The sequence below is a fragment of the Thalia democratica genome, chromosome 8 (genome assembly GCF_965202585.1).
Source record: "Thalia democratica chromosome 8, ktThaDemo2.hap1.1, whole genome shotgun sequence".
NCBI classification, from domain to species: Eukaryota; Metazoa; Chordata; class Thaliacea; order Salpida; family Salpidae; genus Thalia; species Thalia democratica.
The window spans coordinates 6,609,461-6,633,325 of record NC_139172.1 but is presented as its reverse complement, the minus strand read 5'-3'; the positions used below and the strand labels follow the sequence as shown (position 1 = coordinate 6,633,325).

General features: G+C 27.7%; 1 protein-coding gene across 1 annotated transcript in view; it reads right to left on the bottom strand.

Moving 5' to 3' along the window:
- Positions 1–23,865, bottom strand: part of LOC145842495 (uncharacterized) — a 45,452-nt gene that overhangs the window by 2,820 nt on the left and 18,767 nt on the right. The window contains exons 6-11 of the mRNA XM_082949948.1: positions 22,710–22,931; positions 15,858–15,986; positions 12,542–12,663; positions 10,997–11,070; positions 10,551–10,811; positions 9,063–9,125 (exon numbers count right to left, since the gene is read on the bottom strand). Of these exons, the coding sequence (XP_082806074.1) occupies positions 9,063–9,125; positions 10,551–10,811; positions 10,997–11,070; positions 12,542–12,663; positions 15,858–15,986; positions 22,710–22,931 (871 nt within the window). The remainder of the gene's footprint in view (positions 1–9,062; positions 9,126–10,550; positions 10,812–10,996; positions 11,071–12,541; positions 12,664–15,857; positions 15,987–22,709; positions 22,932–23,865) is intronic.

Below are 23,865 nucleotides of genomic sequence, written 5' to 3'. Positions count from 1 at the left end.
ACTTTTACACTACATATTTTTTAGTTGACAAGTTAAATATAGTTATATTATACAGTTAAAACAGTGATGCATATATATTTATATATAGTTGTGAAGAAATATAGGTCATGTTGTTCTATAGCAAATATTTAATAAACCATAATAATGCGCTGATTGGTTTAAATATCTGATTTAACAATATGAATAAACTAAAAAAAAACTAATTTAAGAAAACAACAGTAGTACATTAATTTTTTACAATAAATATTTTCATTTTTTTTTAACAGTTTATTGATCAAAAATTTCTAACCTAGTTCGACAAAGGTACTTGCTTTATATATTTTTCAATGACTTCAATAAATAAAATAGTCAGTGTAAGGCAGAATGTTAGCTTTAAATCTTACTTTGACGTTTTCTCTAATAAAACAAAAGTTTAAACAAAGTTGTTTAATACTTATTTGGAGGGTAGTCCAACACTGTTGTCAATTTTGCAAGAAAAAAAGATATGATTAGTTATAAAATTACACTTATGAACTTATCGCTTTTAAATAAGAGCGTAACTTTTGTATAGACGTCATTTTTGTATAGGCTTCTTTTACAAAAGGCTAAAATTTTGTGGTGGAAACACTTTTTCTATGGTGAGTTTTGTACGTAAGTGAGTACTTATGCATTAATTCAAGGGTTTTCAAGGTGTGCACAAAAATATTTTGGGGTGCACAAAAATAATTTTCAAATGTGCACTATTCGGGATATAATGAACAAAAACCAAAAAAAAAAAAAAAGGCTTTGGCATGTTTTATGGTGTTTTGAGCTTGGGAGGCACATATTTTTAAATTCCAGTTTAGTGTGCACACACTTCAATTATTGTGAAGATCACTGCTTAAAGTGACACTTTTCAACCATTAGTAATTTTTAATTGGTTAATTTTTTTGTATAGGTTGTGGGAATCAATAAAGAGCAAATCATTATAAGAAGACTTATATGTGTGTATGTGAGATAAACTAAAATTTGTTCGTTAAGCAAGTTTTCTAATGTTGTGAACTCTAATGATCGTTAAAACGTGTGCAGAAAATATTAGTTGAAGAAACTAAATAAAAAGTTTTACGCTCAATTTATTTAGTTTTTGTTTCTAAATAAGTGTCGAATGCTAAAAAGTTACTGTCAATTGTTTTTTTAAATTTATTTGTGACCTAGTATGCTTACTTTTGTTTTTATTTTTTCTGTTTTTGAAAACTTGGAAAAATCTTTGTTTAGAATTTTAAAACTTGATAATTTCAATTACTTTACTGCTAAACATTTCAAAATTTGCCCAGAAGGATTATATTTTTAAAGGATTAAATTACTTATTTTCAAGTAGTTGATCTTGCTTAAAATTACTTAAAATCCTGGTTTATATATTGCTTGCAATTACCAATTTAATTATCTAATTGGAATCTGATGACTATATTAGCTGAACTGAGCATTTTTACACTACATATTTTTTAGTTGACAAGTTAAATATAGTTATGTTATACAGTTAGAACAGTGATATATATATATAGTTGTGAAGAAATATAGGTCATGTTTCACTATAGCAGATATTAAATAAGCTATAATAATGCGCTGATTGGTTTAAATATTTTATTTAAAAATATGAACTTTAATAAATTTTATTAAATAGTCATTAATTTTAAGAAAACTAGAATAAAAAACGGCAAAAGTATGTTAAATTTTTACAATACATATTTTCATAGTTTTAGTTTTCATAATTTCTAACCTAGTTCGACAAAATTACAGGCTTTATATATTTCTTTTAACAGTTTCAATAAATTCAATAATCAATATGTAATAAAGCAAAATCTATACAAAGTTGTTTAATATTTGTTTGGAGGATAATACAACACTGGTGTCAATTTTGCAATAAATAAAGTTATGATTAATTACAACGTTACACTTATGAACTTTTACGTTACGCTTTTAAATAAGAGTGTAGCTTTTGTATAGACGTCATTTTTTGTATAGGCTCCTCTTACAAAAGGCTGAACTTTTGTGGTTGCAACACTTTTTTTACTGGTGAGTTTTGTACGCGAGTGCTTACTAATGCACTAATTCAAGGGTCTTCAAGGTGTGCACAAAACTATTTTGAGGTGCATAAAAATTTAAGGGTGCACTAGTTTAATTTTCAAACTTGCACTCTTCTGGATGTAATGATCAAAAACATTAAAAAATCTTTGGCATATTTTTATGGAGTTTTGAGCCCGGGGTGCACATACTTTTTTTTCCAGTTTAGTGTGCAAAGATTTCAATTATTGTGAAGATCACTGCTCTAAGTGACACTTTTCAACCATTAGTATTTTTTAATTGGTTACTTTTTTGCATGGGTTGTCAGAATCAATCAAGATCAGGTCATTATAAGAAGAATTTTATTGGGATTGGGATAGAGTCTGCGACGTATTTCTAAGTTTGAAAGCTAATAGTACAAAAAGTATATTTCGACTACATATATATACATTTATTGTATTGTTAGTACACAGTAGCGTTAACTAGAAAATAGCTCTAAGATAACCCTAAGAGTTTTACATTAGTATAGTTTTTCAGTATTACGAGGAAATTCAAGATTTTTTTAAACAAGTACGGCTTAAGATAGATATTATCTAGTAAATCAGGCCCGCTGACTATAAAGTCTTCAACCTCTAGATAAGTGGTTAAGGTTTTTCAAAATTTTTTTTTAGCGAATCAATAGAAAAGTGACATTTTTTGAAAATTATTTATTCGTACAAAAAGTTACGAATCGTGCATAAAATGACAATTCTTGAAAATGAAGCACAAATTTCGTTTTATTCAAGGTTTAAAATAGTTTAAGACCTTGCTTTAAAATCCTCAAAAATTAAATGATTGCTTAAACTAAGTAAAATTAGTAAAAGCTTTTAATCTTTTGAGATTACACAAATTACAAAAGTACATAGATTAAACAATGAATTTTGGTTAGTTAGAATAAAACAATGTAAACCTTAATCGTATGATTATTTCAAATCATAGATAATTTGTTCAGTGCTAAGCACAAAAGTGATTAGTGACTTAAAACGTAGAAACAGCAAATTATGCTGTGTATAAGAGTGCTCGAGTATTACATATCTTTCATTATAATGAACAGTTACGTGGAATAATGAGCAAAGTTTTTGTACATTAACTTTTTTTTGAATGAAATATAATGTAAATTAACTTTTGTTTCATATTTCATTAACAAAATGCAATACAACCGCGGGGAGCGAATTTAATTGAAATGTGCCATTTTGAGAAATTTACTTAAAATTCATTCGTTACAAAATAATATCAATAGATTTATTATTTGTGAACTTCAAGTTTACAAAAAATGGATCCTGAATATTAATTCAAAGTTTTAGATATTGTTTGTTTAATTTACTATTTGTAAAAAAATACTGCAAATTGTTTTATTAAAAAAGGTAAGTTAATTACAAAATATTTTTTATTAGACCCGCAAAAGCAGGTTAACTTTAAACATTACATTATTGTATTTATTTTTCATGTTATTATTTTAATATTGTAGTGTTTTTCTATACTATAAGTAATTATAAAGAATTCGTTAAAAACTATACAAATAACAACGATTATGCATAAAGATCTATGCTTAAATATAAAAATTATATAAGTAATTTAGAATATTGTTCTTAGCCGCTATAAACATAATTAGCAAATAACTATTAAAATGCTGTATTTTATGAAATTTAACTTTATGCATTTGTTTATATAACTATCTTACACATAAATTTTAAAAACTATACAGAGCGTTTTTTTATCTAAAAATATATTGTCACTACAATTAAAACGTTATTTAAATTTTAAAAAGTATTTAAAAGTATAGGTTATATGAGTAGCTAAATAAACTAAACCTTATATACGTTTGAGTTTTGTTTTAAAAGGTTTTTAAACAAAAGTTGACACAAATTAGTTAGGCTTTAATGAGAAAACGCATTTAAACACATATGTATCGAAAAGTTTTTACTTTTAAATAGTAGTAAATCCTTTGTTTTTACAAAATGTGTTCAAAGCAGTTTTTATCAATAAAATCTTACTTTAACAGTTTTTGTTTTGTTAGCTAGGTATATTGCATGACTCGCTGAAAACAATGTTATTCTCTATTGTTTTCAAAGCAGATTTATTGAATAATAACTAATGAAACCTAATAATGCTGTAACAAATTACTTTCAAAGCATTCTTTTAGAGCTTTTTGTTTTTGTTTTTATGTTAAACAATGGCCAGTGAAAGCTAATTATTAACACTAATTTGCAGCTTATTAGATAGTTTCACTATGAATTACCCGTACGTCTCAGCCGGCACCATTCCCCAACAAGATGTTGGCCAACTGCCGGTCACCAGCGTCCCGCAACAAGGGACCGTGGTTACCAATGGCAACAGCATGGTGCCCTGCTCGTCTGCGTTCATCCCTGTTTCGGGGCAGCAGTACCCAACGCAGGTTTGCAGCCCGCAAGGTTACCCGCAGCAGCATCACTCAAGGAGCAACTCAAGCGATAGTATTCACCACGGGAATTACCCTTCAGGGTTGATCCAGACCAATCAGCACTCGCCGGCGGCTTCCCACCCGGGCAGCTACAGCCAGCACGGCTCTCCGGCCGACCAGTACGTGAACTCGCCCGCGTACAACCAGCTTTCAACTTGCAGCATTCCAACCGCTGGTGGGCAGCAGATGCAAGGTCAGGTGACCATGCTGCCCAACCTGACGTCGGTGAAGAACGAGCACTCGTCGGTGCACATGCCGGGCCAGGTCCCCCCGCCCCAGATGAAGTCGCTGGGAAATCCCCGTGCAGGCGGGTACAGGGGGAACCACCCGGACATTATGGCTTCCGCGCAAAACGGCGCCATGCACGCTGGAAGGCCCATGTACCAGAGCTTCAAGAAGCCCAACGCTCCCAGGAGGAAGATGAAGGAGACGAAGATCAAGAGGCCGATGAACAACTACTTGGTTTGTTTATAAAGTTAACAATATAATTATAATGATGTTGCGCAAACTTCAACGAAACTGATGATTTTTCTTAAACATTTATTTTAATTTTAGGTAATAAAACTAAAAACAAAGCACTGCCTTTAACTTGTTTCAGTTTAAACCTAACAATGTTGCATTTGCCAGATTTTCGCAACAAGGCGCCGCAAGGAGCTGCACAAGAAGCACCCCGGGAAGCAAACGTTCCAGTTCAGCTCGGCAATTTCCAAGGAGTGGCATGCCCTCACCGCAGACGAGAAGGAACCTTACAACAGGGAGGCGCAGAAGATGAAGGAGGAGCACAAGAAGCTGTATCCGGACTACAAGTTCCAACCGAAGCGCAAGAACAAAGATATGGACAGGTGTTTGTTTTAAGTATAAAGATTACCATTAAAAAAAACAAATATTTTTAAAAGCTATCTGGCTAGGTTAGCAAGCATACATATTTTAACCACGTTTATTTAATTTATTTTTCAAAAGGTATGATGCATTTTCTTTTAGAACAATTTCTAATGCAAAATATAAGTTAATGATGATTATATTATGCAAGAGAAATTATAAGCTTGCACCTTATGGCTTAACTTTTTGTTTGATGCAACTTTAATATTGTAATTGAAAATAAAGGTTCATCCGGAGGTCTCACCACATGCAACCGATGAGTCAATTTCCGGTTCAATACGCGCCTCATCAGAGCAATCAAGTGGGGTTGCAAGGGTTAGTTGAAATATAATAATAAAATCAAGGTGGCTTATTTACAAGAGTAAATATACTCTCTTATAAGTACACAAGCTTAATTTAGTTTTAAAGTTGTATATTTGTTGTAGGTTAATTTATTGTTCAATAATTTTTAAAGACAAAGTAAATTAAAACTTCGTACATTTTTTACTTCGAATATTCAAATATTATGAAGATAAATATAGAAGTTTGTATAGGTTAAGTTTTCTTGCACATCACTTTTGTGTAATAATCGTTGTTCTGTGTGAGTAAATTTTAAGTATGTACTTTAGACTTTGCCCTTTCGAATTTTTGCATGTTAATTAATTGTTTTTATATTTCAGATTTATTTAATAAAGTAAAAAGAATCTTTAGGCATTGTTAGTTAAAACTTAAACTACCTAGGTGGTATTCAAAAGTTTAAATCTCATTAACCAAAAACAAAACAATGAGCTAAATCTCTATACTTTAACCAAGAAGGTCTTAAACTTTAGAAATTTCACCAATCAAAACCTTTAAATTCAACAGGTATTTATATGTACATCAAACAAGTATTTATGCATTCAATGATGATTTTTTTTCACAGTGGTCTGATTCACGGCGGAGGCGGATCGCTGATCCCGGCTGGCAACCAGGTGATGCCGCACCACCAGATGGCAGCATCGGACCAGCAGATGAACGACTTGCTGTGCATGCAGAACGTGCAGAGGATTCAGCAGCAGATGCACTTGGGCCAGCAGCAGCTGCAGTACGACCAGCAACAAGCGGCTGCTATGTACTGGCAGCAGCAGCAGCAGCAGCAAGTGGCTCAACAGCAGGCGGCTCAGCAGCAGGCGGTGCAGCAGCAAGCGGCTCAGCAGCAAGTGGCCCAGCAGCAGGCGATGCAGCAGCAGGCGGTAGTGCAGCAGTTGTACCAGCAGGGTCAACTGATACCGACGCAACCGGCGCAGCAGCTGATACCAGCCAACGTGCAGGCGGATCTCTCCGCCACTTTTGCTTCGAGCGGTACCAGGCAGCAGATGCCGCAGATGTCTGGCAGGGTTGTGGACGGGCAGATTGCGGACCCGAACATTATCAACGTCCACCCGAATGTCTACAGCCCCAACCAGCAGTAGATCGTAGCTGGTGGTTTAGTTGTCAGTGGGGAAATGATAAATGCTTTTTAAAATTGATTCCACTGTCATGGCTTTTGCGGTTTTAACTGCTTTTTGAGTTTATACAATGTGTTAATGTTTAAACACATTTAAATAGGGTTTCTGATTTATATGGAAGTTAATGATTTTTAAGACCATAAACTTAAAATGATATACACCAACTTAAAAGATAAGTAATACATCAGATCATCTATAATTTTAATGACTCATATAACAATTCCAAGGTTTAGAGTAACTTTTCATAACAATAGATTGAATAATGATATATATATATATTTTAAAGATACTTTGGGGTTAATTTTAAAATTTAAATTTGAGCTATTAATCTATTGTTATAAATGGTAGCAATATAATTTTAGGTGAAGTTCTTCTAAGTATTCCACTTTAAAATGATTTGGTTTAGCAAGAATGAGGACGTTATCTGACTTTTTTGTTGCTCACTAAAGATTTGTTAAATTCTATTTCCACCTTTCTAAAACATCTTTCTAAAGTAAATGACAAACACTTTCTTTATAGTTTGAGGTCTATTTAAAACTTAGAAACCGATTTTTAAGTAAGAAAACAAATCTTAAGTAGCTGTCTATTTCTTGGTATAATAACTATTATTTCTTAATAGTTATTATTTAAGTTCTACTAATAAGTAAATCGCTCTATAAAGTATTAAACTTTATTATGTTTAAACACATTGTTCTACTGTTTTTCTGAGTTGAGATATATTGCACTTGCTGCTTGCGTGACAATATATGTTTTATATGTTTTTATGATTAAATACCTCTTTTTATTTAGGCTATACATAAATAACTTTGTTTAATTAAAGCTTATTTAAAGCTTTTCTATATAAATCTCTATTTTTTCTAATAAATTTAGAAAACTAAGTTTTATAATAAAGTTAAAAGCTTAAATTAAGTTCTTGAAAATTATTGCAGTTTTTGTACTGAAATTCATATAGATTTTTTATTTTTTTGTCAAAAACTTCGACTTGAGGTATATTTATTAGAAAGGTGTTATACAAGTGCTATAAATGAATAGTTTTCATGAATGTGTAAGGTGGTTAGAGCTAATTTTTTTATTGACTCTTTTTATTCGTCCTTCGTAAGAAATGAAGACCTTTTAAAGATCATGATTAAATGTTGCCTGTGTTAAGAGCACTTTAAAGTGATATATATATATATTTGTCATTTAACTTCTACTTTAGTTTTATAATGCAAAACAAATTTAGTGCAGAGATTTAAAGCTTACAATTTTTCACAATTTTTTTTATACTGTCGATTAAAATAAAGTGATTTTCGTGTGTGCCTGTATTTGTATAAGTAAGTTAGAAAAAAGTATATTGATCTCACTTTAAAAGTACTTTAAGTAAAAAGACATATTTTCAAAGTAGTTTAATATATATCTAAGATATTGTCTGGTACAACAGATTCGTAACTGTTTGTCTTCAGAAAGTAGTAAATACGTTTTTAAACTTAATAGTTATCTAAAAACTTCTTAGAAACGCTTTTCCAATGTTGTAAATAGCATTATTGGACTTTTAATCATTTAAATAAAAATATTTAAAGTTTTTAAGAGTTATAAAAAACAAAGAAACTTTTATAAAAAATATTTTTTTAAACTTGCATTAGAAAGTTCTAAGTCGGATATTTTTGAACCTTTACCATTTCTGTTTTAATATAATTTCATTTAAACACTTAATAATATATAAAAATGGTAAGCTTAAAGTAAATAGATAGATTACTGTGCCCTATTTATTTGTTCTAAACTCTATAGTTAAAATAAATGAAGTTTATATAGAAACTTAAATTATTTTTAAGCTCAGTAAAAACTGTCACTTTTATCTGTAGAAAAGGGAACTTACTACAACATGCTACGTAGCACTTATCTTAACAATTTTACATATACCCTTAAAAAAGGAACAAGGTTTAATTTGAACAGAGTTTGAATTATAAATAAGAAAACTAGCGTTGCTTTAAATTAAAACAAAGCAAAATAAATGTATTTATACCAAAGTATATTGTCGGCTGAATAAATGTCTTTACAGTGTTACAGAAGTAAAAAGTTCTACTGTTTATATTAGTAACAGTTTATCAATACCTATGATTCTTTACCGAACCTTAAACATTTTTTAAAACTCAGTGTTGCTGTTAAATAGATGCTAAGAAATAAAGCCAGATAGATTTAATTAATAAATTGTATAAAAAGATATATAAAAGTAGATAAACCTTGTACTACTCGAATCTGATTCTGAACTACTGTAGGATGCTTCAGCTACTTTTTCATTTCTGCTGTGGAAATTATTCCAATTTATTTTTATTAAAAACCAAAATCTATACAACATGTAGTCGGTTAATTCGGAAAATTGAATACAAATATTATATAATTTACAACAAATAGTTACTAAGTTTTATAAACTGTTAAAGTTACCAAAATATAAAATATAAATCTAAAAAAACTTTACTCTAAGCTTTCTTGATTAAGTTTTGTTCAAAATTTCAAAACAGTATTTTTTTCAATCAATAATCATTTCATTAAGTATTAAAAGATAAACATTATCTAAAAAATACTAGAAGCTGTTTTCACTTTTAATTTTACAAAAATAATAGTTTCTGGGTATTACTAAATTATCACTTATAACCATAAATACAAAACAAAAATTTTACAACTAAACAGTTGTTATAAACATCAAACAAGACTAGATAATTATTATAAGAACATTTTTAAGTAGCCCTTTTATTCACTGTTGAATTATAGTAAAACAAATTTGTTATCGATTGACATATAAATGTTTCCTTTCGATGTATTAAATCTACCAAAGCTACAACATAGCATGTCTATGGTAACTAGACTCTTTGTATTAAATCGTTCACTAGGTACCCTTGAATACAAACATCCTTAAAGTTAAAGTAGTGTTTTATTAACTGTAAAACCTCTTTATACATTTTTTAATATCCTTTTTTTATGTTTTATTGGACAGGCAAATAGTATATTTACAGGATCGACATTTAGTTTAAGCAACAAAATTTAGACGATTACAGTGTTTTTAATATCACTTATGTAGTTATTTGTGACTATCAAGCTCGTGAACAGTTTTGATACTTTTTGAGGTGCTTTTCATTTAAGTGACTTCCTGGTATGAAAACTAACAGCCTGGCTTAAGAGATTTTAATCTAATAGGTTCAATGCAGACCAACTGATATACCAGCTTTGCTTTAACAAAGTGGCTTAAAACTGGTGTTGACAAACATATAACTTGTGACAACGATAAAGATAGAATTTTGAACTCGTGGTAGAAAGAAAAGGAAAAATAATAAATGAAGCTTAAGTTGAAGCCCACTTCAAAAGATCATCAGATTTACTGTTGAGGCTTGCTAAATTATTTGCTTCCTACTTCCATATTTATCCTCAAGTTTACTACGGTAAGCTAAGAGTAAATCGAAACAAACTGAAGTTTTTTTCTATGCATATTTGTCTCGTAGTGAACGTTTATGTAAATATGACCACCAAGAACTACTAAAAAGTCAGGCTAAGATTCATTTTGGTTCAACTGGAAAAAAAATTACAAATCATGTTTTAACTTTTACAATCACTTTCTAGCTAACTTTTTATTACAAAAAGTTAACTTAAACTCTAATTAAAATTATAAAGTATAAACAACTAATAAAGGTGTCTAGATTATTTTACATAAACAATAGTATAAAAATCAAACAAACTTTTCTTCATATTCATCATTGACTTTGATGACGACTTTTTTCAACCTCGATAAAGTTTCAACTTGTGGTTCACTTTGATTAATAGAAGATGAAGCAACACTGTAATCGCTTTCAATATTTTCTACCTCCGAATTGTCATCATTTTTATTTTCTGTTTCCACATTTTTCTCTTCATTAATTTTAGTTGAAACTAGTTCTTCTTGTTTGCTTGAGTTGGCTACCTGAAGATTTTGAGCATCTTTGTTATCGTTTGATAACAACCTGAAAGTTTTTTGAATTGGAATTTTTAAAAAAAAATTTAGCAAGTATAAGCTTCCTTTTCATAATTCTAGAAGTTTTTCTTTTTGGTTTAAAAATTAGTATGAAATAATTTTAATAACTTCTTTGTAATACTTACTTATTTTTATAAAAATATGCTCATAAATCAATAACAATAGCATACTTACGTAGTGTTTCTATTTACTTTCAGTTCGTAATTCAGTGCCATACTCAGTTTAGTAACCAGTTCTTTTGAGCTTTCCTGATAGATAATAATTAGTAGTACAATACAAAACTAGTTTACCAAGTTAGTTAAAAGTTTATTTTATTTAAATGAATTTCTACTTAATTTCTAATCTACTTGGCAAATTTTCATTTAATCTTCATTTAATTTTGAATTTTTATTTAATTTTGAATTTTAAGCCATTAAAAAAGGCAAAACAAAAAATACAAAAACATTAAAACAAGCCTTATTTTCAAATTCTGTTGGAGTTACGAATATATAGTTTATTGTACGACTAAAAAATACGCTCAAAAGGTCCAAGGACCTGGCGTACAAAAAACCTTTCGGTTATCGAGTTATACACCAGAACAGTTTAACGTCATGCCCAGGACAAAAAAATAACTTGTTTTTGGAATTCTTTAGTATCTTTCTTAAAAATAATATTGTATCTAACATTCTTAATAATAGTATTACTATTAAATTATTTATTGCTTTTCAAACGCTGTTTTTACAACTAAAAATTGTAAATAACAAAGTACAGTAACCTCTCGGATCTTTACGCACTCGTGACGTTACGCACTCTCGTTTAGTTACGCATTTCAGAATTCTATAAAATTCAGAAAATAAAAATTTAATTTTTTTTTTAATATTGCACAAATACGTTTAATGAATATTTTTAAATTAAAATACGTTTTTGAATGCTAACACACCTCTCTATATCTTTAGACTTTGTAAATTTATGTTTCTTGACTAATTGATAAACATTTACTTAAACCTCAGTATATCAGAAATTTTGTTAACAATAAGAGATTAAATCAAAATTCTGAAATAAACATGACAGTGTTTAATAATGAAAGTATAATGAAATAATTAGAGTTTAAAACACAAAGAAATAATACAGCAGTCTTGCCCTATATATTAATAAACACCATTTTATAATTGTAAAGAAATGCTTAATTATAAATTGAATTTGCTAAGTAGAATAGAATATAAATGCTACATATAAATAAAGATTAAGATAATTTCTACTTATTATTAAAATAGTAAAATTATTTCTACTCGTATTATTATTATTTTAGAGAAATTCAAATCCTTTTTATTAATATATGTATAGTTCGATCTGTTGTTTTCATATTTGTAAATGAAAGTGCCCAGTCTACTTTTAACTAGAAGCAATATTAAAAAACACCCATTATAGTGAGTATATTTGGCACCTCTCGTTTCTTTACGATCTCTCATATCTTTACGCACTTTTTCTGTGGACACAATGTGCGTAAATAAGCGAGAGGTTACTGTAAGTAATTTTATTAAAAAAAACTTAAACATAGATAGATACTAAAAAACGTTAGATCATATTCAAATTTTTAAGTATACTTTTTGAATAAAGTTACTATGTTCTTAATAATTTTAATTTTTAAAACAACAAGCTATTTAACTCGTATGAAAAGTAATTTGAAAAAAGTTTTATAAAAAAAACAAGCTTATTAATTATATCATTATAAAAACTGACATCACCGTTAGCTTGTACGTGATGAGCATTTTTATACATACTTGTCGCTTTTTCATACTTGCTGTCTTGCATGTAAATATCTCCAAGCTTTTCAAACGACTGCCACAAACTTACTTTGTTATCTGTATCAATTTTTTTATTAATTCATAGATATTTTTTAATTTTTTTACAACGTTACTTGAAAGCAAGGATGTTAATTAATTTAAAACAACAAAGTTGCATATGATTACTTTTTTAAACCATATATTTAAAATAAAAAACTCGTTGAAACTATTTTTCAAAGTTTAATAGTCTTTTCAACTTATGTTTATTGATTGTTATTATAATACGAATGTTAGAAATTTCAAAACTAAATCCCTGCTCTGACTCAATTTTTTGTGTGAGGTGCAAAACACATAAATTTTCTTTTCATAAAAAAAGAGGTCTTTAAAATACCGAGTTTTTTTCTAATTTATCTTAAAAGTTTTTTTTTATCAAGTAATATTTATCTACAGAAACATCGAAACGTATTTATGTAAAACAATGTACCAGAATTAAAACATCTAAAATACTTAGGTTATTGGAAATTTATTCTTTTACTAAAACCTAACTTAAACTTTTAAATAAAAACTTCAGCAAAAAAACTAAAACAAAATGTTATCACCATGTAACTGATCTTTCATAGTTCCAACTCATTAAAGAACTTGTGATACTTCTTAACTAAAAATATCAATTTTCTACATAACAAAACTATTTTTTCAACGAATAATTAGATCTTGTTTCTATATAAGAATATTATAGTTTAAGTTTTGTTTTTAAAACTTCTAGTTTAATTTTTTCAAAGGAAAATTTTTATTTTTGTTTGATAATAAATGTTACCAAGTGCTTTTTTTAATCTTCAATAGTGGTTTCAAACTAAAAGAAGGTTTTTTGTAGTTGATATTGAAAAAATTATTTTTGTAAATAAGTTCAAAAAAACAAACATCTTTTAAAAGTACAAAAGATTAAAAACTGTTACTGTAAATTCATTCTTTCTAATATATACTACATCTGATAAAATACGTACCTAGTTTATATTAACTAATCCTTTACTTTTGAATTGTAGTTAAAATTGAACAACATAACCTATTGACTGAAACTAGTCGTATTTTTTATTAATTTACTATTTAAAAATATCTAGTTAAACTTATAAAACTTTTATTTTTGTTCTAAACACTAATAAAAAACCTTAAACTGATGATTATACTTTATTTAAAGGTTTATTTGGTATAAATAACTACACTATTTTTCATATCCATTTTTATTACTAAAAATATTATAAACGTTTTTATATACAGCATAATTAATTTCGTTAGATTTTTGTAATAAACAGAGTCAGTTTTTTAGAGTAACTATATTTTTGTTTTGTTCTACATATTTATTTAACTATTACAATTCTTTTAATATAATTAATTAGGATTTATATAAATTTGAAATCAGTTTAAAAGTAATGTTATCAAGTTTGTCAGTGAAAATTTGTAATTTTAATATTGTTTTAACAAACAAAAATTTAAGAAAATTATTAACGCTAAATTTATTATTATAATTTATAGATAATAAACGTACACTAGTATTAAAATATTTTTTGCCACAAATATTACCTAAAAAAATAATTTAGAGCAACTTTGAAACATGTTCAAATACTTTTTTAGTTTTTACGAACTGACTTAAATATAGAATATCGTACCATTTTTTTCATATAAACTCTAAAGTTATCTATACAAGCATTAATTCATACATTATGAGAATACTGTATATTAACATTTTTGAAATAGTTATAAACGTTAATCAAATCACTATGAACAAATAAAATTTATTTCGAAGTACAAGTTTATAGATAAAAAAAATAGAATTAACTTTTAAAAACAAAATTAAGGTTTTGATTTAACTCTAAAACTATTTATTTACTTTTGTATAAATAAAAACAAAAATAACAAAAAAGATAATACTAAAAAATAAGTTTCTCTATAAATTTAAATAACATTTTAGAACCAAAGTTGCCTTTTTTTGCTACGTATCTACACAATTACAAGTGTTCAAATTTACAAACAAGGTGTTTGTAAATTTAACGGTTCTAAAACTACTTATACTTTACTTATTCAGACTGAATGCACACCATTCTTAGTGTAAGATAGTTTAAGTTTCATATCAGTTAAAACTCTAGATTTACAAAACTTATAATAATGGCAAACTATAGAAAGCATAGGTAGAACAAAAAAATAAAGTACATTAAAATTTATATAGAACTTATTCATTCTTGATGTTTGTCAATAGTGCTTAATCCAAAAAATATTTAACTATTTTTTTTCAACAAATTATCAAGCTATTTGAACAATAACTATTAAGTTACTTTATTAAAAAAGAAACGCTTAAAATATGGTAAATTATGTATAAAAATATTTCGGTCAACAGCTACACACCACTTATTTACTCTTAACTATTTTGGGCTAAAAAAGAACTTTTGTATAAGATAAAAGAACTTCAACTTCATTGAAACAAAAACATACAACTAAAAAACAAGACGAATTACAACACTTGGCTAACTAATTACTTTACATGAAAAATAAATATTAAAATGGTCAATAAAAATCTGCATAAACTAAGGCATTATAAATTGTTAGAAATTAAAAAATATATAAATTTTAAACATTTAAAAAACTATCCAACTCCTAAAAAATAAATTTTCTTCTACTTTTAACTGTAAATTAATACCTAACCTGAAAAACTAGCTATAACGAAACTTGAAGTGAAATTATGACTTATTTTATATTTTGGTGATTTATATCGAAAACTAAAGTTACCAACTTTTGTTAAATATTATGTAATTTATGTCACAGTTTGAGAACAGTTATTGAAACTTTTATTAAATAAAAAACTTAAAACTAACTCAACAAATGAAATCAATTTAAACAAAAATATAAGTTTTAGTTATTATAATAAATATCCAAATACTTTTCAAAAAACCTTTTAAACTATCATTAACAAAACAGTCGCAGCAACAATAATAATTTTTAAATGAGTTTAAAATAACACATGATGATCAAAACGTTTAATTGTAAATTCAAAAACCAACTTGACTTTAAAATTCAAAATTTACTTGAATGTTTGATAAACATTATTATGATGAACTTTGAGGTAATGTAAATTGAAAAGTAAAATGATAGTAAACATATTGACACGATCTATTCAGGATGAAATTTCTAAAAAATTCTCAAATAATAGTATCAAAATAAAACCAAATGAAAGATGGGTTAGTATCAAAATAAACTTTCAAAAGTTTTGAGTTCAACTTTACAACCTGCATCTTTGTAAGCTTGTACGGCGTGATGTAAACTCTGAACTGCCTCCTCCTTCATACTACCTTGTAGCTGAAAGTCGGCTTGAATGCAGAAACAATCACCTTGCTTACTCCTATCTCCTAGTTTACCTATGAAATATTTATAACGTTTTTTAATATCGAGGAAGCACAACTATGCCTGTTTGAATTATGTTGGTCATATACCAGCTTATATAAACTGTAAATAGTTTAAACATTCTAAAACAGCTTTTTGGTATCACATGACTGTCCTATTTACCTATTAATGTTAAAATTTTTTTGGTTATACAACTTTATACTTTTTTATTGAACTTTCTAAGCACTTATTATTTTTTAGTTCCTTTAAAAATCTCTGCCCTACTATGTTTTCTACCGTTTCTACCTGACTTTTAAACTACAAATCGTTCAAAACCTTCCTTTTTTAATATTTTGTAGTGTAGATATTGTAAAGATCTAAACAGAAGAAATATTTTTGTCTTTATCTTACTTGTTTTGAAATCAGTTTAAAAATTTCCAGATACTATCATGTTATATATCTGCAAGTATTGAACTAGACAGCATTATTTTATACCTCAACACAAAAGACTAAGTTACTAAGACATGAAAACATTAGCTTACTAAAATTCACTATGACTATTTGTGAGAGTTAGTACTTATTAGTATATTACATCAATAGTTTTAAATGCAGGTTACAATAATTTTTTGTGATATTATATAACATTAAACTAACTACTCAAAAATGTTTATTTTTGATTACTATTTTCTTTACAGGATATATTCGTTTATTGCGATATATTTTTTTAATATTTTATTTTTACTTTCTATGAAAACGTTGTATAAAAGCAAAATTTACAGCAGTTTTTAAAGAAATATTTTTATTTAAAATTATGTTTCTTTCTGTTCACAGATAGGTGTTTATGTGTTAGTATATAAAATTACTTAATTTATAGTAAAATTTTAACTTATTATTATTAGTCTACATTAGTTACTAATTTAGATACAGAAAAAAATAGTAAAATATTCTAGGTTTTTCCATAATTTGTGTTAATACTCTCAGGACTTTTTAAAAAAGCATAAAATTTAATAGTTTTTCTGATTAAATAGCCACTCTGCTATTCATTCACTGTTTAGGGACATTTATTTTTTAAATGTTTTTTTAAAGATTATAAATAAGATGCTTAACTTGATTTACATGTATAATGTAATACAGTAGATTATCAAAACTTTATGTATATCTAAAAGTAAATATTTGATTAAATTAACATTATGTCAGTAAATACTTTTGTCTTTTTTAAAGTTTATTCAGCAAAATAAGTTTAACTCGCCAGTGCCTATGGTATATGTAAGTTTAGTAGTATAAAAAGTAAAACTTTTAATTAATGTAAGTAAAACTCCTTTTTTTTTTGTTTGAAGTTCAAAACTAAGTAGTTTAAGAAACTTCTATCTTTATCAACTTAACGACTAGTGAAAATAACTACTTTATTAAGAATAAATAATATTGACTTTATAAGGATAGCATTACAGTTTAAATTCTTTGAAAATGTTTAAAGGACTACAATTCAAAAAGTTGTATACATTTAAAAAAAATAAAACTGTGTATGTAGGTCTAATTAAAACCTAAAAAAAATTTTTGTTTTTGAAAAAGTATTTATTAAAGAAAAAAATACTAAATACTAAAAATTACTTTACTCAAAAAATAATTTTAGCCATACTTCAAAAACGTTTTTTTAATTTTTCAAAAGGAAAAAATGGTGTGTAAGTATTATTTAAACATTTTTTTTTAATTGTATACTACATTTTAGGTTGTGGCTCTTTAATTTTTTTTTTACAATTTGAATCGTCGGAATTTGAATAGTCCTGCACCTCTTTATAACTTTACTGCATTTCATACCAATAAGTTTATGTAGGTAAGTAGTTATGTACAAATATTTGTTTTAATAACTTTATATACAGATAAAACAAACTAAAAATTTCTCGGTACATCATAAAAATCACTTAAATTACTAAAAAATAAAACAAATGTTTTTATAAGCAATAACATATTGACTTACATTGTTTCGATGCTTATAAATTATAGCTCTACGGAGCCTGTAAGCGACCAACATACAATTAAAAAGAATGTAAAACAATGTATTTAAGTGTAAAATATATTCACGATAAACATATATTTGAAACTGAAAAACAGTAAAAACTTAGTAACACTTTTGCTTATGAGCAGTGAAAGTTAGTAAAGTTTTGCGTACAAAAAAATTGTTTTGAGCTCTAGGATTTAGAGCCTTATAACAGTATACCTTAATTATTATATAGATTGATGGAGTGATATGGCATGGAAGACCCCTACTGAAATAATCAACTTCTCTTAATAATTTCAAAACAATAAATTATACCGTAAAATAAATAAGACGAGGTCCTCAGTCACTAAGAAGCAAATAAACAACGTAACAGAACAATAAGAAAATGTTCATTAATTAGAGTTTAAAAATGTTCGTAGAAGCAATACCAATGCAACAGACATATTGAAATAGAACCAAACCTCGATACTAAAACTTGTCTCCCATTTTAGCATACCGTAATCAATTTTTGAATTATCGAATTTTCTGATTTTAAGTTGTCCAAATTTGAATTATCGGTTACATGACAATTCAAATTCGGACAACTCAGATTCCGACAATTCAAATTCTTAAAAAAGCATTAAAAAGACTATATCTCAAAAAGCAATACAATTTTGAAAAAAATACATATGTAGATCTTATTGAAGTCTACAAGCCATTTTTTGTTTATTGCAAAATCTTAAATATTTTATAAGGTATTTTAAAACTACTAAAAATAACTATGTTTTTCACTTTATATAAGCCATATCTCAAAAAATATTTGATGTTTTGCAAAAAGAAAAAAAGTCTTTTAGATATTGATAGGACCTACATATGTATTTTTTATACCTGACAAATATACATTACTTGTTTAGTTGTGACCCTTTCAAATTTTTTTAAAGAATTTGAATTGTCCGAATATGAATAGTCGTGCATCCAAATTAACGGAATTGAATTGACAGTATTTGACTTGTCCGAAATTGAGTAATCATTTAACCGTTAGAGTTTAAAATTAATTCAACAGGTTCCTTAAAGAGCGCAGACTAAAAATACAAAAAAAAGGCATTTTATTAAAAATTAGTCTCCTCCTTCATTTTACAACTAAATACTTTTTAAACTATACAGTGACGCTATCACCAAAGCTTCTACTTATACACTATTATTGGCCTGGTTTATAACGCAACGTGCGCTCTAACTTGTATAGAAGATGCCCCCAAGATAACGCTTAAATTATAGTCGTCTTGAATAAACTAATAAGAATTACTTACTATTTACTAAAGGTTTAATAAATCAGTTACTTATACTAATTTAAACTTAGTTCGAATCTGTGATAATGATTATATTTACAATGAATTTGCGAAACGAAAAGATGATAAAATACTGCACAACATTACACTAATAAACCAAATTATCAATTCTTTTAAAAGACGACAATACTCGAATAACAGAAACTAAAAACTAAATGTTTAAACCAAACTCAAAAAGTGTTCTAAAATCGAAATCAACTCGACAACAAGATTGAAACCATTAAAACTTAAGTGCAGCGAAAAGCTGCACTGAGTTCAGTCCGCTGCAATGCAGTAGAAACTAAAAGAACTCTAAATTACTCGAGATTGTTGAATTTATAAACGCTTGAGAAAAAAGAAGAAAGTAAAAAAGAGACAATTACCGCGTAAGCGGCACAACAGTTTATTTTTATTTAGCTTGTAAAACGCATTAAATAATTAGCATCCGGTCGAATCCGAATCCTAATCTCATTTTAAAGCAAGGATCCAGTCGGAACAGGATCCTGGCTTAACTTTAAATTTGGATCCGGCCGGATCCTATAAATCTCTCAAATTTTCACGTATTATCTAAAGTAAGTTAAATAAATTCCCTTAAACAATCCTAAGACTTTTTTTTGCTCTATATCAGTAACTCCAGAATATATATTGTAAATAACATATTTTCTCGTAATATCTGGTGTGATTTTTAGAGATTTTCCCGTAATATCTAATAGAACTTTCAAAACTACCCTAAAATACACCGAAGGCCTTTTTTGCTCTTTATCATGAATTCCAGAAACAAGTGTAACTTTCAAAATTTTTCTAGTAACATCTAGTGTTATTTTCAACAATTTTCCAATAGTATCTAATGTAAGTTTAAAACTACCTGAAAATAAGTCTAACATTTTTTTGCTGTTGATCATGAATTCTAAAATGTTTAGTATAAGTTTCAAAACCCTAAAATTTGTCTTTTACCCTATTTGCAAAAAAACTAAAGTAAATATAGTATATTCAGTGACTTACCGGGTCCGGTTAATATTTTCAAAACATTATCGACCGGATCCAGATACTTTTCTCAAAATAATATCCGGCTAGATTCGATTGTGGATATATTTTTCAAACTAAAATCCAGCCAGACCCGAATCAGGATATATTTTTCAATTTATTATCCAGCAGGAACCAAATCGAAATAATTTTTTCAAATTAGGATTCAGGCCGGATCCGAATCCAAAATGGCAATAATCAGCCGGATCTAAGTTTGAATGTTAGGATTCAGTAGGTCACAAAATACAGAAAAAGTCCCTTTTCTAAGTAATTTCAAACACATATTTTTAAAAACCTAAAATCCATTTTCTCTTAAAGTATTCAAAGAATGGTTCCTTAACTTTTTAAGCGTCTAGTTCAAAACACAAAATAAATTTATAATAGTTTTAAAATTTAAAAAAAATCTGACAACAAAAAACCGGGTAGGTTTCAGAATAGCACAGCTACAATTTAGCACAGTTCGTCAATTTAGCACGGTACGTTAATTTTGAATGCTGCGTCATTTATAACGTTGGGACAATTTTACACGGCTTCACTTTAGTACAAAGTGTTACTTTTGCACGGTGCGTCGTTTAAGCACAGTGGGTCACTTTTGCACGGCTTACTATCATTTCTAACTCGCGATCATTTCTAACCCGATAACTTGCGAAACGGAAAAAAATATCTCACAGAGTATTTATCTCCACCTTTATTTTTATTCGTTTTTTCTAGTTTTCACCTTTAGTCGCGACTAATTTATTAATAATTTAAAAGTTTATTTAAAATTTGTCTTTTTATTTTTTTAGTTCAAATTATTAACTTGAATTAGTTCAAAAAAAGGACTATAACTAAACTAAGGTCTATATGTTTGTAGTGGAAACTTTTAAGAAAAACAACTTTGTCTCAAAAACTTATTTAAGTTTTTATAATTTGAAAAAATCAGACGCTAAGCTTTAAAATATGTGCCAGTGTTTATTTTTGTAAAAAGTGTTCATATTCCTTATGCCTTAAAAACTATTAAGCAGGCAATCGTGTTTACTCAATAAAAACAGACAGTACAATTGAAAAGTACATAGACCGACAGACTAATTTTTTCCCATGATCAATTTCAACATTTAAGTTGCTTGCAAACGTCTTTTTCAAGTAGTCTTAGATAAATGATGTTTTACATTTAAGTAACTTCATTTGCCATTCACGAACGCGATGTACATCAAAGTAGTTATAATTTGTTTGTTGCCACATTAAAAGTACAATAATTAAAATTCTGACAATTCAGAATATAACAATTCAATTGTAATAAACTAAACTACTAAACACAAAACTTCATACAGTGACAATTCAAAACTTGAACAACGACAATTCTAATTCCGACACATTGAAAAAACATATATACAAACTGTGACTATTATTGTTTAAATTACTGCAATCTGGATATTGGAAATTTGAAATTCGGAGTTTAAAATAAGTTTAATAAGTATCGATAAGAAACTTATGGCTTGAATTTTTTGATAAGTTAATTTACTTTCAAAAATTTAAACAGGGTTGCCACTCGTTTTTTCCAAATTTTTTCCAGGTTTCCCAAATTTCTTCTAGGTTTTTAAAAGTACACGCTTTTGGGTCTATTTTTAGTTTTTACTTAATTTCTATATAAGAAACTGTGTTAAATAGTATAAAAACATTGAAAACATACTGTAAAGTTACTTTAAATGTGTTTTTAAATAAAAAACATTTTGATGATGACAAAAAACGTATTTATATGATAGATTTTTGTGTCAAATCAAAATTTTACAACTGAAAATATTAAAATTATTAAAAATTCCAGGTTTTTCCAGTTTTTTTTCTAGATTTCTCAAATTCCAGGTTATTTTTCCTAAATTTTCAAATTCCAGGTTTTTCCAGGATTCCAGGTAAAGTGGCAACCCTGTTTAAAATTTACTAAATATCTAGCTACTTTTTTTGAGTTAGAGAATTCAAATTTTCAGCAAACCTTTTTTAAACAATATAGAACAGCTAACAATTTATATTTTTTAAATTGATAGTATATATTTTTCGTTTAGAACTTTTCAAAAATTCCCATTTAACAAAAAAAAAGGGTATTTTCCTAAAAGTTAGAAAAACCTGTATGTAGTTTACTATAATTATTTAACAAAAAGCTTTGAAAATGGTTTAAAATGAAAGATAAAATATAAATTAATTGTATTTTTTGCCTTTTTAGTCTGCTCTTTCTATGAAGCCATCAAACTGGCCAAGTTTACTTATTGCTCAAAAACTACTTTGGATTAAGTTAAATGGTAACAACTGCCTGTAAGGCTAATTTTAAAGAATATCAAGTTTTAAAAAGTCTAACTTCCAGTTTCCTTATTTTTATTTCAAAATATAAACAGGTCTACCAGATTATTTTTTAAGCATTTAGAACAATTAAGTAGATAAAATAGTATATATAAACAAACAAAAACCGTATAAATCGACCGCTTGTGACACGAGTTGGGCAGCCTTCACCGGGTCGTCTTTCTTATGGTACAAACTCGCCATGCAGTAAACCACATGTGCTTTCAGCTTGTTTTCATCCACACTGAGCTGTTCACCGAGTTCCAACAAAATTTCCTCATATGTGTTCAACGCGTCACCCTCCAAACACATTGAAACATATACTGAAGCTATTTTACATTTCACTTTACCTATAAAAAGAAGATTTTTAGTGAAAAAAAGGCAATCTGATTTTAATCTGATTAAAAATAATGTATTGTAACACTTTAAGCTTAATTAACACAAAGTAATTTTACCAAAACATTAATGTTTATTATAACACGGCTTATAGTTTATTGTTACACGGTTTAACAACTGCGTAGAAGTGTTATTAATTAAAATCAATTATCAGCTTTATTTTCACTTTGTGTCATGCAGCTTATATATTTTGAATACAGTTAGAATGCATTATTAAAAACTTTTTATTATTTTTATAATTTATTAACGCACACAACAAAAGACTTAAAGTTTCGAAAAAAAAAAATTGACTCGTTTAACATACTACTTTACATAAACCCACAAAAAGGGAACAAAAAGGGTCACTTTTGCACGAGCGTCACTTTTGCACGAGGGGACACTTTTGCATGGCGATTTATTTGCACGACCGTAACTTTAGCACGAGTAACACTTTTGCACGGAGGGTCACTTTTGCACGAGGGGACACTTTTGCACGGGTACTCTTTTGCACGAGGAGACACTTTCGCACGGTTGTCACTATTGCTTGCAGAGTAATTTTTGCACGGCGTCACTTTTGCACGGCGACATTTTTCGCGTCAAAACTTTTGCACGACGTTACATTTTTATGGCGACATTTTTGCAAAGCGTCACTTTTGCACGGCGTCATACTTTCACGGATATACTTATGAACTGCGAAAATTTTAAACTATCAGTCAATTTTGAACGCAACTTCACTTTTGAACGCTTCTAATTTTATTTTATCAAATAAAAATTTAATTTTTTTTTTGTCAACTTAAATAATATTTGCTTTTAAATGCAAGTTATTTCGAATGAATAAAATGTGGTAGTTTTTTAATGAATTTCTAATGTGAAATTTTATAAGTTTTTTCTTTCAAAAATTTACTTTAC